Below are 17,079 nucleotides of genomic sequence, written 5' to 3' on the forward strand. Positions count from 1 at the left end.
GGAGGGACAGACGGAGGGACAGAGTTACAGATGGAGGGACAGACAGACGGACAGAGTTACAGATGGAGGGACAGACTTACAGACGAAGGGACAGACAGACGGACAGAGTTAGAGACAAAGGGACAGAGTTACAGACGGAGGGACAGAGTTACGGATGGAGGAACAGACGGACGGACAGAGTTACAGAAGGAGGCACAGACAGAGTTACAGACGGAGGCACAGACACACGGACAGGCAGAGTTACAGATGGAGGGACAGACGGACGGACAGACCGAGGGACAGAGTTACAGACGGAGGGACAGACGGCCAGACAGAGTTACAGATGGAGGCACAGAGCTACAGACAGAGGGACAGACAGAGTTACAGATGGAGGCACAGACACTCGGACAGGCAGAGTTACGGAGGGACAGACAGAGGCACAGACGGAGGCACAGACACACAGAGTTACGGAGGGACAGGCAGAGTTACAGACGGAAGCACAGACACACAGACAGACAGAGTTACAGACGGAGGCACAGACACACGGACAGGCAGAGTTACAGAGGCACAGACGGAGGCACAGACACACGGACAGGCAGAGGCACAGACGGAGGCACAGACACACGGACAGGCAGGCTCACGGAGGGACAGACGGACCGCCGGAGCCGCGGCGGGTCCCGGCAGCGCCGCCCCGTGCGGGCAGGGCCGGGCCGGGCCGAGCCGCGCCCCTTCCATCCCCCTGGCCCCGGGGCGCTTCCCCGGGGATTCCGCGGGGGCAGCCGGAAAAGGGCTGCTCCTCCTGCTCCTTTACTTTGCACTCAGACCTTTTAAATTGAAAGTATAGGGTTGGTAATGGCAGGTGAAGTGATAATGTTAGGTGAAGCGAGATGAAACCTTGTGCAGGTGAGGAACCGTGGCGCTCTCTGGTGCCTTTTTGCTCTGGGATACCGCTGGGATTCATCAAACAGCTGGGAAGGATTGAAGGATCCTTGGCAATGTGGGTATTAAAAATGCCAGGTTTCTGTTAAGGTCTCTGGGCTGCAGGTTCAAGGTCGGAGGGGCCATGCCCAGCCCTGGCTGCCTTCCCTTTCCCGGTCACACAGAAAAGCAGACGTTTCATCTGAAGTCAAACATTGCCCAATATTTGCGTTCCAGGTGGAACCTCGAATGCAAACTGTCACAAACCCCCATCAATACACAGCTGGAGCAAATGAAGCCAACTGCAAGCCTGCAGAATTCATGCTCTTGTCTTTCAGTGTTAAGCAAATGCTAACTGTAAATCTTCCTGTAGAAATACTGAATATTTCCATAGAAAACATTTCCCTTCTCCATGAGGGTTTATTAGATGTCATGGTAACCAGAACAGGCAATTGCTATGGAAATAGAAGAGCTCCTTCCTTCTCCCCTGTCCATTGTCAAAAACATCAGTGACCGACTTCCCAATCCCTTTAGGGACCTCCAGAGAAGTTTCAATTGAGTTTGAAGTATATGGTGACTCCAAGACAACCAGAGCAAAACCTTGGGAGGAGAGACATCTATGACAAAAGCATTCAAAGCATTGTGCAGGGACTCTGCAGAATCCTAATAAGAAATGACAAACCCAAGCAACGAGTGTTCCAGCATTTTCATTCTTGTTCTAGAAGCACAGGCTGTGGAAAACTTGGATCATCCAATACATCACATCTTCATGGAAGAAACAGGGAAATAATATCTTCTTGGAACATGATATAAAAAGAAAAAAAAACCCAAACATTATTATATTTCTGAAGCTAAAAAAAAAAAAAATAGTCTTTTTTTCTTCTTACTTTTAGACTGATTTTGTCTAAAGTGGGTGGAAAAAATCCAATCAATTATTTAAGGTAATTAAATAATTTCACTTCCAACTGCTTTCCTCTTCTTGAGGTATATTAAGCTTTATTGTTAATATATTTCTGTGCTGAGGAAACCTTTGGCCTTGGAGAAATGAGCCTTTGGGTTCCTCATGCTCCAGAATCTCCTGCCAAGGAGCTGGGGTTAGCTGACACACAAATGCCAGCATGTGCCACCTGCCCATCCCACTCAGCCTGCCTGGCAAACCTGCTGCTTCTCCAGATCACCACATCACCTCTGGGCTATCAAATCTCCACAGGCCAGTTGGTCAGACTGCAAAATGATCCTGGAAATGGCTTTGTTCCCCCGAGCAGATACTCCTGGGCAGCGCTGGGAGCCCTCCCTCCTTGCCTTTTGTCCAGCCCCACGGTGCCCTGGTGCCACCTGGCACATTGCTCTGCCTGTGGTGCTGTTATCAGCCCTCTGGCCATAAACCCCACAGGCAGTGCCTCTCCCTGGCTCTTCCCAGTCTTTCCCAGGTTCCCAGCTCCACGTTATCACTCAGCAGATAAAGGCAGCCTGGGATTTCCCCCAGCTCTCAGCTGCTTTGTGCCACCTGGCTCCCAGCCTTGTGTGTAAGGAGCCTCCTGCCTTCAGTCCCGTGCCCTGGTTCTGCTGGTACAGCTCCGTGGGAGGAAGGCTGAGTTATGCTGAAAGTGGTTAAAAATCAGTTATTCACTCTCCTTGCCCTTCCCTCCCTCTGCAGCTCGCACTGCACTGAGATTCAGGCCTGAATTTGCACATTCTTGCATGAAGTTTGGAGATGGAGATGGAACTGCCTGGTTCCCCCCTGTGAGTTCTATCAGAGCTGGGACAAACCTTCCTCCCCACCCTGACCTGCTGGGCTTGGGAGGCCCTAATTAATGTCACACACACAGAGGTCTACGTGTGGCAGGTCTGACTTAGAAAACTCATCAGACTAAGTAACAGGAAGAGGCCCATCCTAATGCTTGAAATGCATTTAATTTAATTCAGTCACATCATCCAGTTCTTGGCAAAATCAAAAAAGAAGAGCTAAAATGAGCGGCTTTTAAAAGCTTCCACCAAGGATGAGACAAATGCCAAGTAAAAATTGAGTGCTTGGAGGTGAGAGGGCGTAATACAAAAGGAAAGATGCAATGAATCAGAGTTCTCAGGTGATCAAAATACTTAAGCCATAAAGATATCAAAAAGAAATAAGTTCTGTCCTTATCTCAGGACTGTGCATGTCACAATTACACTGCAATCAAGAAAAAGTGTTCTGCACTAACATCTGTGCAGAATTGCTGCACTTTCACTGTGTGTCACAGTCCAATGTTGTCACCTAAAATCTAGAAATAATTAGCTGATAAAATTTTCAGTGTTGATGTGTGTTAGAAGGCTTAATCAAATAATTGCTGGATTCTGTGTGTTTTCTCATGCTGCTTTCAACCAGTCTTTCAGGTCTTTGCTTCCTCAAGGCTAAATCATGGAACATTAAAACAAGTCACAAATTCCGATGAGTCTCTTTGCAAACAAGCAAACGTACGGGGGAATTAAACTGCACCATCAACTCAGAAATCTAGCACCCAACTCAGAATTCCCACTTTCCTAGATTCTCATTTTCACCCAAAAGCTTTGCGAGCCTGCAGCAGGATTACAAACCCCAGGTTTGAGTGAGGGCTGCTGCCTGCAGGGGTTTGCAGCACTGCAGGATTCTGCAGCAGCAGCAGCAGCAGCACTGACCTGCACTGGCTGCTCCCAGCTCCTTCAGATGCAGCCAGAGAGAAGCCCGGGTCAGGGAAGTGCTGAAGGACAAGGCTCAATTCTTTTGCCTCATCTGAGTGGCTGAGAGCAGGAAGGAATATTTGCAAAGTCACCTTGAGCAACCGCTGAGCTCCCGAAATTTGGCCACGCACTTTCTGTTATGCTGACAATTGATGGGTGCAGCAGAGCCAGGGCTGAGCACGCAGCACAGCTGGGAAAATCCATTTAAACCAGGAAGAGAGATGTTACCCTCAATCTGAGATGGGCTGCTGCGTTGTCTCGGTTTGAAAAGACAGGAGTCTGTGAAAGAAGGCAAAAGCCTCCTGTGAAATGGAAAAGGTAAACCCCATCCCTCCCAATTACCACAATTTTAAAAAAGGCTCTCAGGCAAAGATATGGGAATGGGAATAACAGTTTTTTACTAGGAAAAAACAAAATAAAAATGAAAAAAAAATGTAATTAGTGCAAACAAAACTAGTGATAGAGTCAGAAACCTGGCACCCTGAGGAGTCAGAGTGTTGGGAACAGTCCAGTTAAATGGTGGCTGCTCCTCCTGGAGTAGCAGATGGAATGCTGCTGGAGCGGGGATCTGGAGAAGGGTGGAGTTTTCTCTGAAGCTCTGGTGATGGAGTAGATGGGCCTGGTCTTCCTCTGGGGATCCAGCAGAGAAGAAGGCTGCTCCTTTGGGAGTCCAGCAAAGGGCTGTTCTGATGTCCCAAAAAATGCTGATTTTATGCAGGTAGGAATGCTTGGCTCCTCCCTCTGGGCGGAGCATCTCACCATGGGCTGATGGAACTTTCCCAGCCATGCCGTGAGTCATTAATGGCCATTAACAGAAAAGATCTCCCCGGAGGGAGACATTGTTCTTGGAAGAGATAAGAAAACTGCTCAAACTCCAACAGATGGCAATAGAATACATGCTTATTTTACAAGCCAGGACATGTGTTTATTTTTAATCCCTGAAATCAGGTGTGTGTTGATTATCACATGTGGCAGAACAGAGCTGTAGCCACAAGTCCTGTAAAAGCACAGAGAACTTCAGCCTTGATTTTTTGGGAGTCTACCCACAAAAAATGCTCTCAACAACTAATTCCTGGTGATGGTATGAAACCCTCCAGCCTTGCTTACGTGTACCTAGAGCCATTTATTTGGTTCTTCAGCCACATAGTGACAACAGAGTCACCACAAATCATCGTGCAAAAATAATCAGACCCATGAGATAATACAGCCCACAGTTTGCAATGCAGCAGCAGTTGGAGATTTTATTATGTTCATGTTAATTCTTAGTACTTACAGAAAAATTGTCCTATGTTAAAGAATTTATTTGAATTCAAGGTGGGAGGGGAGATTGAAACACGTGGCAGGTTCTCATTACTAGAGGTAGTTTTGGATAATATTTAGGTTTTTCTTTCCATCTCAGTTCTGACATCTGTTTTTCACATCTCCCTTACATCTGGGCCTAACAGAATCAAAATTCTCAAATATGTATGTATGTTGCTCCTTCTCAACAATGCTTTCCTGCAGTAGGAATAAAGAAAATGAAAAAGTTTCACTTACTGTAAAATAAAGTAATATTTTATAACATATTTGACAAGCTGCTTCCAAGTAGAACATTGCCTTGTCTCAGAAAAAAATATTTATTTTTCTCCAATGAAAATAATACCCGAGATGTGATTTAAACATGCAGAAAATTCAGGGAGTGTTCAACATATAGGTATGAGTTTGGGGAAATGTACTGGATATGTAAAAGCTACATAGATTTAAGCTACTCTGTTAGCAAAGTGTGGCATATGCAATAGGGAATAATTCTCCACTCCATAAATTTAGAGGAGCAGGCCCAGCTTCATTTTTCACCCACTCCATCTGGAGTTTCTTCAGGAGGGTCCTGTGGCAGTGGCACCTCTGGATGTCAGAGTGCTGAGCCCAGGTTTTCCCTGCATGCCTTAAACTGGGAGAAGCCACACTTAAAACAGCAACACTCAGCAATATTCCCAGGCAGGAGCTGCATCCCTGGCAGCTGGGAGCCTCTGCCACCCTCCTGGCCCTGGCACAGCCCCACTGCCAGCCAGGCAGAGCAAAACCTAAAGGTAATAAGATATATTATGATTAACAGATAATTGTGGAGATTTGGAGTCTGCCTCTGTCCTGACTCGAGGCTCACTGCAGCGAGGGCTGAAGCACCATGCAGAGAGCAGTACCCAGGGAACCCTAATTTCACCAGTTCAGTCAGACAAGTGTCCACTGTGCACAGCCCTGGGACTGTAGGCTGAGCTTACAAAGCATTGCTAAGAAGTTACAGTGGGTTTAGTGCCGGCCAAATGCCAGTGCATCCACTAGAATTATTTATTCATTTTCTACTTCCAGGTAACAATTATGAGGAGAGCAAAGCAGGCTCAAAACTTTTAAGGGTATAAAGAAAACTTTATTAACAGAACTAATAAAACCAAGAAAGAATCAGAATAAACCTTCAGAACACTTCTCCTCCTCCACTGTTCTTTTCTTTCCCACTGACAACGTAAAGAGACACAGCCTGGAACTTTCAGTCAGTTTACCACCTCTAAAATAGTCTTTTTTCAGTTCACTTTGGTACAGTCTCTCTTGCCATGCCATGGAGACTTTTCCACAAGAAACAGTTCTCTTGTCGTTTAATTTTCACAAATAGCAACCACCTGGAAACCTGCAGTTATGAAGTCCCTCCTTTTGGTTATGCAGTCTTTCTACAACTACCAACATGGGCCATTTCAGCTCATTGGGGTGAAATTTTAAAGATGAGCTGTTCTAGTATAGAAACAAAAGTTCTCTTATCTCTGGAAACAGAGGTTTTCTTCTCCTATCCCTGGGGCAAGGTTTCTCATCTCTCTTTGCTCAAGCTTCTCATTGGATCACAGCTACTCCAACATCTGCTTGCTTCAGCACGGGTGCCTCTGCTCACAGCTGTGGTTAGAACACTACATCTCCCCAATGCATTCCATGAGTTACAGGGGGGAAAAAAGCCTGATGTATCAATTATACCTTCACCATAGCCTTACAAGAGAATTTCAGCCCAAGATTAAGGCATCTCCTCCACCTCCTCCCATCTGGGATTTGACGCCTTCTTCACTGAGCTTGTTGTCTCCATGTTTTTGTCTCTATGTGTCTCCACCCTTTTCTTTTTCTGGTTTGGGAGGGAAGAGGTGTTCGTAGGTTTGTTTGTTCTCAAGCTTTATCAATTAAAACAAGTTTTATAGAGTTCTGCAGGACTGAAAGGTTGATCTCATCGGGGGGAATAGCCGTGTCTCTTGCTGCCGGCACCACGCAAGCCATGCTGGCTGCTGGCTCCAGTCTGTGCCTTTTCTCCATGAGGGGTGCTGAAAAAAGAAAAGCTGCGACCACCACGTTGGTCCAGCCCAGAGAACTGCTGGCTAACACCGCCTAAACACACGTCCTTGGGCACGCGGGCCGAGATGACCCCGCGGCACTGACCACTCGTGCCGATCTTGGCCGGGCAGTCCTGCCCCGACCCCCACGATCCTGGCCACGCCATCTTGGCCACCTGACGGCCACGACGCGGGGATGACGATGGTGCCTCTGGGTCTTATGGCTTGTACCAGCTCCTCTCGCAAGGTCTCGGAGTCAGGGTTCAGCAGCCCTGGCTGGAAATCAGCGGAGGGGGAAATCCCAACAAAGCCGTGCGACACGGCGCGCGGCATCTCAAGGCCTGGCCCGGCCAGCGGCTGGGGACCTGTTCAAATGCCAGAAGCAAGAGAGTTTCTTTGGGGCTGGTTAGTCTTTAAATGGGATTTCAGAGAGGCATAATCAGCTCCCTTAAGTGGTTTAACTGGGTGTCCATATTCAAAATTAGCCAGCTGATTGGTTTTGTTAGGGCCGAAGGAAGCTGCCAAGGTCCCCATAGGGAAGCACTTGTTCAGCTTGTGGATTCCCTCCCCAATTAAAAGCCAAACTACATTAAACCACGACAGGACTGTAAGTATTTACACAGAAAGGGCAGATTATTTATGTCCTAAGCAACCTCCACCCTACTGCTGCTGGGATAAGTTCTCAACTTTCCCCTTGAATCAAAGGGATACTACAGGATTATTCCTATTATCTTCTCTTAATGCTCCCAGAAAACTCCTGGCACTTCCCAGCCCCTTCATCCCTAGCCTGCTTTAGCGAGGAGTATTCAAGGCATGCCCCAAAGCCCTGAATCCAGGACCAGCTCCCACTGCTGGACACACATGTGCAAATGAGCATACAGTGTGAGCAATTAGCACTTCTAGAGGTACTCGCTGTACTTGGTGCCTCATTGTAGCCATTTTTTTCACATTTTACTGACTTCCCCATCTTGCTTTCATGGTGAAATGAGCACTTACCAGTAGGTGCTGCTCCATATCCTGAAGGTGATGGCTGCTTAAAGGAGACCTCCATGTTTGACAGGAATTGTTGGAAAAGTCTCAGAACAGCATCTATTGTTGATTTATCCAAAGTAATGAGTGGCTTTGGCACCATCACACCATCCATGCTAGGAAGTGGCTTGCATTTCCTAAAACATGCAGAAGGAATCACAGAACCACAGAGGTGGGAAAAGACCTCCAAGGCCATCGAGTCCGAGCTGTGACCAATGCCCACCTTGTCCCCAGCCCAGAGAAACAAGTGTCACCTCCAGGCCTTTCTTGGACACCCCAGGGATAGGGATCCAAAACTCCCTGGGCAGTTCCAAGGCCTGAGCACCATTTCCATGGGGAAATTCCTGCTGATGTCCACCCTGAGGCTGCCCTGGCCCAGCCTGAGGCCGTTCCCTCTCCTCCTGTCCGTGTTCCTGGGAACAGTAGCCCGACCCCCCTGGCTGTCCCCTCCTGGCAGGAGCTGTGCAGAGCCACAAGGTCCCCCCTGAGCCTCCTTTGCTCCAGGCTGAGCCCCTTTCCAGCCCTCTCAGCTGTACCAGCCCCTCCTCAGCTCCATTCCCTTCCCTGGGCACGCTCCAGCCCCTCCACATCTCTCTTCCTCTGAGCGGACCAGAACTGAACACAGCTCTCTTGCTGTGCCCTCAGCAGTGCCAGCACAGGGGACAGTCACTTGCCACACTATTGCTGAGCCAGGCCAGGTGCCAGTGCCCTCTGCCCACCTGGGCACACCTGAGCTCACGTTCAGCCAACGCTGAACGGCATTCCCAGTAGCTTTCCTGCCAGGCAGCTTTGCAGTCACTGCTGCCCATCCTGGAACTGCATGAGGCTGTTGTGAGCACAGTGCAGGACCTGGCACTTTGCCTCACTGATCCTGCCAGTGCTGCCCGTGGCTCCAGCCTGTCCTGAGCCCTGTGCAGAGCTCCCTCCCGTCCAGCACAGCCACACTCCAGCCGGCCTCGCTGCTGCCTGCGGCTCGCTGACCGCGCGCTCCGTGCCCTCGTCCACACCGGCAGGACAGACATCCAACCTCGGCAACACTTACCTGCCTTCCAGTGCTGCAAAAGCCTGGAAAGACATTTTGGAAGCAGAATTAGCACAGGGCAGGCCAGCCCTGGAGCTGTGTGTCTCTGCGAAGGGGGATGCTGGTAGGTACCTTGGTGAAAAGAAGGGTGTCCTTCTGATTTCTCAGAGCCTCCAGCTCCTGAACATCCTGGCTGGCCAAATCCTTCATGCTCTTGTGATTATCCATCACAGACTGAATCTTGGAAAGCTGTTCCTCCTTGTAGTCACTGAGAACTTTCAGGACTTCCCCTTTTTTCTTCTCTAGCTCCGTATACATCTTCCTGAACAGGCTCTCCAGCTGTTCCCTCCGCTGGCTCACATCAGTCTATTAGGAAAACAATTTCAAATTTGTAAGGGACATTTTCCACATCAGCTCTCCCTCACATAAAAATCTGTCTTTTTTCTGGGATGAAAGAAGTAACTAAATGTTGAAGGTTGGAAAAATAAAAACCACACCCCAGCCACTCAACAGGAGGCACAGACTTTCAAGCTAATTGAGAATGGACCTCCCAGACAGGTAAAGAAGTTATGCATCATCCTTCTCCAAAGAAGAAACCTCAAAAATACACGAGAAACCACCCAGCAACTAAAAAAGCTTCAGAATCCATGATCAGGGGAAGGGCACATGAAAACTCTGTCTCATCATTTACCAGCAAGCAACCACCCCAAGGTGTCAGGGGAGCTTGAAACAAACCTTTAGTCCCTCCTTTTGTTTCAGCAGGTTTGCTATGGCTTTATCCACTGCAGCTTCATGGTTTTTCAGTGTTTCCAGAGTCCCAGGAAAAGCTGCCTACAAAGAGCACCGGAAGGAGATATGAGGATAGGACTGGCAGAATGCACGGGACCAGCAGTTTTATCCACAGGGGTTAAGCTAGACTTGCTAAGGGTTTGCTCATTGCATGCTCTCAGGACAAATCAGTAGATAAAGGTTCACTGGAAGGTTTTATCCCTGAAGAAAGGCCACAATTACAAGGAAAAAGACAACAATTTCAGGCTGAAAACTGTTCATGTGCATGACCACCTATAAAGCTATTTCCCTGTTGGCACCTTTCTTTCTGTTACTCTGTCATTAATTATCTTTGCATAAGTGCAGCTCAGGCACATCTCTGCCTTGGAGGTGCAGCAAGGACTAAAACCTTACATGAGCACTCAGTCCCACCAGTTTGGCCAAACTCTTCCCACAGGAGGGGGAAAAAAAGCATTTATAACATTGTTTTATATCTCAAGGGCTAAACCCAGAGAGAATGTGGGACAAAACTAAGGATGAAAGCCCAGGACTGCAATATAGCCCCATGCTGGGAATGCCCTGTGCCAGGGGCAGCTCTCTGGGCTTTCCCTGGTGCAATCCATGCCAGTCCCCCCGCCCCAGCCGCCTCTTACCTGGGCTGCCCTGAAAGCCTCCTCCAAGCCGACGATCTTGTGGTTCTTGTGGGAGATGACGGAGCAGAGGACGCAGATGCACTCCCGGTCATCCTCACAGAAGCACTCCAGCAGTTTGCCGTGCTGGGGGCATCTCCTCTCAGCCAAAAGCTGCTCATGGCAGGGCTCCACCAGCACATGGCCCTTCTGGTCATTCTTGCTGTTGTGCCTGCTCAGGTGCGCTTGGCACAGCGAGGCTTCGCAGCTCAGGCATGTCTTCACTGCGGGCTGGGGGTCCTGGAGGCAGAAATCACACTGGACCTCCTTCTCCTTGCCTTGCCCTTCCTGCTGTTCCTCCTCGTGGTGCGCGGGAGCCTCCATGAACCTCTGCACGATGCTGCGGAGGTGGAAGTTGGGCCGCAGCTCCTGCGCGGGCGAGTGGCACAGCGGGCAGCGGGCCGGGCTCTGCTGGGCTCGCAGCGCCTGCTTGAGGCAGTCCCTGCAGAAGCTGTGGCTGCAGCCCACGGCCACGGGCTCCTTGTAGACCTCCAGGCAGATGGGACAGGTCAGCTCTTCCTTCAGCCCGGCCATAGCCCGCGCCTGGGCCATGGCGCTGCAGCTGCGGGCAGGGCTGCGATCAGAGTTCTACTGGGAAGCGAAACCGAAGGCAGTGACGAGGATAGCCCGTGGGCTAAAAGCTGCTGTTTCCTCTCTTTTGCAAGGGAGTGTCATCCTTCCCCTCCCTCCAGCTTCCTTCTTCTCAGGGCCATCTGCCTAGGAGCGTTGGCTGTCTCAGTGTTGATAAAAAAGTGTCTATAAGTTGTGTTTATTTAAATCTTTTGGAAGTCCTTTTGGTTTACCGGACAGGGCTCTGTCCTGTGTGCCTTGGGTTATCTCAGCCATAAAGACTGAGCAATACTCGTAAAACTAGTATCTTGGTCAGAAACTAATATCTTGGTCAGACCACAGTGTGAAAAACATGTTCACTCTCCTGTGAAAATTTAAAAAGTTTAATAAAGTACAATAGGAGACTAAGACAGTAAAGCAAAGCGTGGGTGCGTCTTGGCACTCAGTCAAGAGCACACCTTTACATTCGGGCATGCCCCTTAAATACCTTTTCCATTACATCAGCTTGTTGCATGCTCATAGATCCTTATATATATTCATATTTCCCGTACACTAGTTCACATATTCCAGGAACTATTTTGCATGGCCCCTCCTTGGGTCTGCTTTTTTAGAGCATGTGTGTTTCCTGGCTGTGGTTTTGGCTTCTTCTCCTTATCACTTCCAGTCTGGGCCTTGGCACATACTTCTTTCAAATGGCAGATGCTGATAGTTGGCATATCAATAGCAGGATCCTCATTACATGTTCACTGGATGTTATCCCAACCCTACAGACAGTTCACTCATAACTGTATCAGCTACCACTACTACTGTGTCTAAGTTTTTTGTTAATAGCAGAAATAAAAGCAAAGTTATTTTAACATTATACATATAGCATTCATCTTAATATTTTTGTAAAGCCAAGAATAAAAAATGTATTTATCACAACAGCGATGGGATGCATTCAAAGAGAAGAAGCATTTTTGGTCTGTGACCAAAAAATAGTTGGAGAAATGGGATTTTCCCCAAACGACTACCCAAGACCCTCATAAGAACTCCTCTCCAATGCAAATAAACTCTGAGAAGTGATTTAAACATGCAAAAAATTCAGGGAGTGTTTAGCATATAGGTATGAGTCTGGGGAAATGTATTGGATATGTAAAAGCTACATAGATGTAAGCTGGTCTGTGAGCAAGGTGTGGTGTGTGTAATAGGGAATTATGCCCCACGTGCCTGGGGCTGAAATAAAACATTGCCACTTTCTAATCTTGAAATTATAGTGTTAGAGAGTTTAATTCCCCATTTTCAGAGACAGCAGGACAAAGTCCTTGCAGCAGCTCGAGGCTGAGAGCTTGGACACTTCAGGGGCAACATGGCACAAGGTCCAGCCCTGCTGTGATGGGTCAGGAGATGAGGCAGGAAGGAAAGCTGGGAAGAATCCTTGTGGGCAGGGAGGCTGGCACAGCTGGACCAGCAGCCAGAGGGCAAAGCAACCAAAGCTGTTCCTCTCTGCAAAGACACCTGGATGGAGCTGGACAACAGCCTGGGACTGGTAAATGCTGAGTGGGCATTGTGTGGGTTACCTAAGTGCAGCCTCCAGAGCCCTGGGCAGACCTTGTGTGGCACAAAGCTGAGGTCCCTGACATACTGCTCCTGTGCCAGCAGAGCCCAGGGCAGGATTTGGTGTCAGATGCCACTGCTCAGGGCACAGGTGGGAGCTGAGACTCCAAAAAGCAGCCCAGGACAGCTCAGCAGGCAGTGAAATGAAGTCCACACAGTGGGCATTCCACACAGGTCAGGAGCACAGCCTGGGGTGGGCTGCCCACACTGCCAGGTGCCAGCCAGCCCAAGGCAGTGACCAAAGCTGTCCCTGTTCATAAAAGCTCCTGAGTGACTGATTTTCTCCCCACCACGAGGCACACCGTGCAGGGACATAAATAACACTGCCCCCTCCCTTCCAGCAGCCACATGAGCTACTCCAAAGCAGGGCCTGTCTGTATGAAAAGGAGTTGTTTTATCACAAAGTTCTGCCAAAATAAAAACAGGACAGCTGGGTTTCTCCCCAAATGGTTGGCAGTAATTGCTGGGACCAAGGGAACTGTTGAGCTGATGTCCACATTCACCAAGAACTCCCTTCAGACAGAGTCTAGGTCTGCTTGCAGGAATTACCCTCGAGAAACAATCGTATTCAATAAACAGAGCAGTGCCTTATTTTCCAGCAGGCTGCCTGGGTGTTGGAGGCACAGGTCGGGCTGGGAGGACAAATGTCAGCTCTGGGTCTGTCCCTCCCTGCAGCCCTTCCCTTGTTCTCCCTGTGGGAACCCACTCCTGTGTCTCTGCTCCATGTGTGCCCACCCTGGGCACCCCATCACTGGCTGTGCCTGCTGCATTCCCACATTTCCCCCCTCCAAATTCATGTTTTCATCTGTCTGGGCACTGCTGGCATCACAGTGCCTGATGTATCTCAGAAACATTCCTCTTTGGTGCCTTGAAGCCTGCTGGTTTTGGAAAGCAGCAGGGAACGGGCTTCCCATCAGCTCTGCACTCTGACTGCAGCAGTGGCAGGGATGAGGGGCTGGCTTTGGGGTGGGAGGCAGGTTCCAGCTCTGTGCCCAGCCTGGGGGACCCACGCTGGGCTCCCACAGATGTGCTGGGGACAGGCAGGTGTAGAGCTGCTGCCTGAATCGGTGCCAGCCAGCAAAACCCAGCAGCTGGCACAGCTCAGCACTTCACAGAGCTGCTCCTGGTGGGCTGCTGGGATCCCCCAGCCCGGCAGCTTCCCTGGCCCACGGGCTGGATAAAACCAGTGCCACCCCTCTGGCCTGGTGAGCCCTCACAGGGCATGGCTGGCACGGGGAGCTGTGCCTGCCCTGGCATTCCACACATCCCTTCCACAGCCTGGACTGCCACCAGGACCGGGGCACCAGGACAGCAGGACAGCAGGACATCAGGACACCAGGGTATCAGGACACCAGGACACCAGGACACCAGGACATCAGGATACCAGGGTATCAGGGCACCAGGACAGCAGGATACCAGGACACCAGGGCACCAGGACATCAGGACATCAGGACACTAGGACACCAGGACATCAGGACACTCTGTGCCCCTGGGAGAGCACTCTGGCTCCCAGGGCCTGCTCTCCTGGCTCCAAGGCCTCTCCAGCTGCCATCCTCAGTTTCCCAGCTGCTGCATCACCACCTGGAGTCTTTTCCACATTTTTTCCTGCTCTCTTACTCCACTCCAGAAATTTAGAGGAGCAGGCCCAGCTTCATGATTCACCCACTCCGTCTGGAGTTTCTTCAGGAGGGTCCTGTGGCAGTGGCACCTCTGGATGTCAGAGTGCTGAGCCCAGGTTTTCCCTGCATGACTTAAACTGGGAGAAGCCACACTTAAAACAGCAACACTCAGCAATATTCCTGGGCAGGAGCTGCATCCCTGGCAGCTGGGAGCCTCTGCCACCCTCCTGGCCCTGGCACAGCCCCACTGCCAGCCAGGCAGAGCAAAACACCTCACCCTGAGCAGACTTGCACTAGAAACCGAAGTACAGCAGCACAAACTGGTTCCTTTTAATGTTCTTTCCACTTTATAGTATATATGTTATCGTTTATTTATAGGCAGATCACTTCACTATTTACAGTACATGAGCGTAGAGATTCTACAGTCTTTTTGATGTAAACAAGAAACTCCACGGCAGGGGAGTCTGGAAAAAGAAGCCAGTTCTGAAGTATTTACACAATTTAAAATAGAACTTTTATACCCACTGGATAGATATAGAGAATACATTGAGCGATTTGGTTAAATTATCTATGAAACTATAGAATCTGACAATGTAAAAATACAAGAAAACGTTCTCTCATTTTAGAAGGTAGACAGTTAAATCACACTAGAAATAAATCTCTTTTCTTTTTTAAAAATAATAATAATAATAATAATAATAAAGGAAAGGCATACGAATCCATGCCATCTTTTAAGGTTAAAGTATATTACATAAATAAGGACACAACAGAACGGAACTGGGGGAAAAATTAAATGAAATATAAAAAAACCACTACCAATTAAAAAAAAATACTAAAAACTTGATTCTTAATCATAGAGGGATCAATTCTGCTGCTTTCACTTACTCTGCAAGTAGAAAATTGCAGGGTTAAGTTGTACTTAGCATGAGCAACAGAGGCAGAATTGGCCCCTAATAATTATGAGCAGTGTCCTTTTACTTTAAAAATAATAAGAAGAAAAACACAGAATTTAGCTTTTTAATATATAAATAACAATGCAGATGTGCCCCTTTTTAGGTGAAATTCTTACACCTGTCTGAAGAAATGCATCAATTGAACCGTTCTCTCTCTTTCTCACATGCACTCACACACTCCCTCCCCAGCTCCTGCTGCTGCCCCTGGCCCCGGGGAGGGCGAGGGAAGAGGAATGAAACCCCAAAATGAAACCCCAAAATGAAACCCCAGAATGAACCCCCAAAGCTGCATTTGGCTCTGTATTGCTTGAGATTGTCAGGGATGGACTTAGAACAGAGCGGGCGTCGGGTTCAGCTCCAACGTCGCTGCATCTCAGGACTCAGCAGACCTCCAGAAAGGAAAAAAAATCCCCCAAAAAAGGAGAAAACCGTGTTGATCTGCAATTGCAGAACTCACTGCACGGCGCAGAGCTGGGATCAGGCTCAGCACTGCAACGTGGTGACTGCGCTGCTGCTTGCTGCAGGATGTGCAGCCTTCAGGCGCTGAGGAAATGAGAGAAAGCTTTGCTTTGGGGCAGCATCCCCCCTAAAACCTGGGATTGTCCTCTGCATTCAGCCCACACACTCAGACACGTTTGCTCCTCCCCGCGGAGCCTCAGGGACACGCTGGATTCCAGCCAGAAACCTGCTGCCCCACCCTGAACACCGAGTTTTTTCCTGGGGCAAACCTGTGCAAAACAAGCAAAGGGGCATTTTATCAGAAACTCTTCACACATTCAGCATTTCCCCCACAGCACCTGCAGGAAACGGCTGGGAGACGTTCCTATACTTACACAGTTTTAAAAAAATAAATCTCCTCCTGACTTATTGCCTACCAGAATAAACCCTTTGGCTCCCAGTGTCTCCTGCCCACCCCAGAGCCCTGGCAGGGGGCTGGGGTGTGAGGGGTCCCACAGGCTGGCTGGGATGGAAATGCAATCTTTGGGAAAGGGGGGATCCCCAGTCCCTGGCAGCTCCTGCAAAGCTCTGGGCACCTCTGGCTTCCCTGGCAGCAGTGCCTGGGCATTGCTTTGCTCCTGCCCCATTTCCCTGTCAGCATCCAAACCTTAGGCAGCTCAGGAGGGAGCTCTCACCTGCCCCTGTGCCCGACCCACCTTCCTGCAGACTCGAGCACTGTGAGCTAAAGACACCTTTAGAGTAAAAAAAACCCCAAAATTCAAAACAAAAGAAAAAAAAAAAAAGAAATCAAGTGGAAGTTTACATTTCACCCAGTCCTAAAAGGTGGGGGAAGCCCCAGGGCAGGCAGCAGGCAGCCCAAGGGGCTCTAAGCATAGTGCATAAGTCTGGAAAAGAAAGATTTTTTTGGGGAGGAATGAAAGCAAACCATCCCGAGTGAACAGAAAAAAATGTAAAAACCCACAAAATAACCCCAAAAAACCAAAAAAAACCCCAAAAAACCCCAAATAAACCCCAAAAAACCAACCCCACTTATAGGCTTCAGGCACCACGAAGACCACTTATTGCATCTCCTCCTACCCTGGGGCTGCAGTACTGATGAGCTCTGTGCAGGACCAGCTCTCTCCTTCCCCAGCACCGGCCTCGGGACCCACAGCTGGGCTGGGGCCGACCCAGGGCACCCAGCCACAGGAAAACACTGGGAAATTCTGGATCTGGGTACACGAAAACCAGTGCTTGGGAAGTGACTGAGTGATCCCCTGGAGTGGGTTGGAGCCCCCCCAGCTCTGCACAAACCCTTCCCCTCCACCACCCTTGATGCATCCCCAGCAGGGCCCAGCCATGGGTGCCCCCAGCTGAGTGGGAGATGGAAGAATTCCACTTATTTGCTTCTCTTTTTTGTTTTTTTCTTTCTTTTTCTTTTTTTTTTTCCCTTGGGTGTTTTTTTTT

At 49.2% G+C, this 17,079-nt stretch overlaps 1 protein-coding gene across 1 annotated transcript; it reads right to left on the bottom strand.

Moving 5' to 3' along the window:
- Positions 1-3,969: 3,969 nt before the first annotated feature.
- On the bottom strand, positions 3,970-13,579 carry LOC110479709 (E3 ubiquitin/ISG15 ligase TRIM25). Its single transcript, XM_021547185.2, has 6 exons — positions 10,401-13,579; positions 9,715-9,810; positions 9,112-9,345; positions 9,001-9,023; positions 7,926-8,095; positions 3,970-7,294 (listed from the first exon to the last, which is right to left on the bottom strand). The coding sequence occupies exons 1-6, from the start codon at positions 10,986-10,988 to the stop codon at positions 6,975-6,977; spliced, it is 1,431 nt and encodes a 476-aa protein (XP_021402860.2). The 5' UTR covers positions 10,989-13,579; the 3' UTR covers positions 3,970-6,974.
- Between the last annotated feature and the right edge of the window lie 3,500 nt (positions 13,580-17,079).

The sequence above is a fragment of the Lonchura striata genome, chromosome 15, assembly GCF_046129695.1.
Source record: "Lonchura striata isolate bLonStr1 chromosome 15, bLonStr1.mat, whole genome shotgun sequence".
Taxonomy (NCBI): domain Eukaryota; kingdom Metazoa; phylum Chordata; class Aves; order Passeriformes; family Estrildidae; genus Lonchura; species Lonchura striata.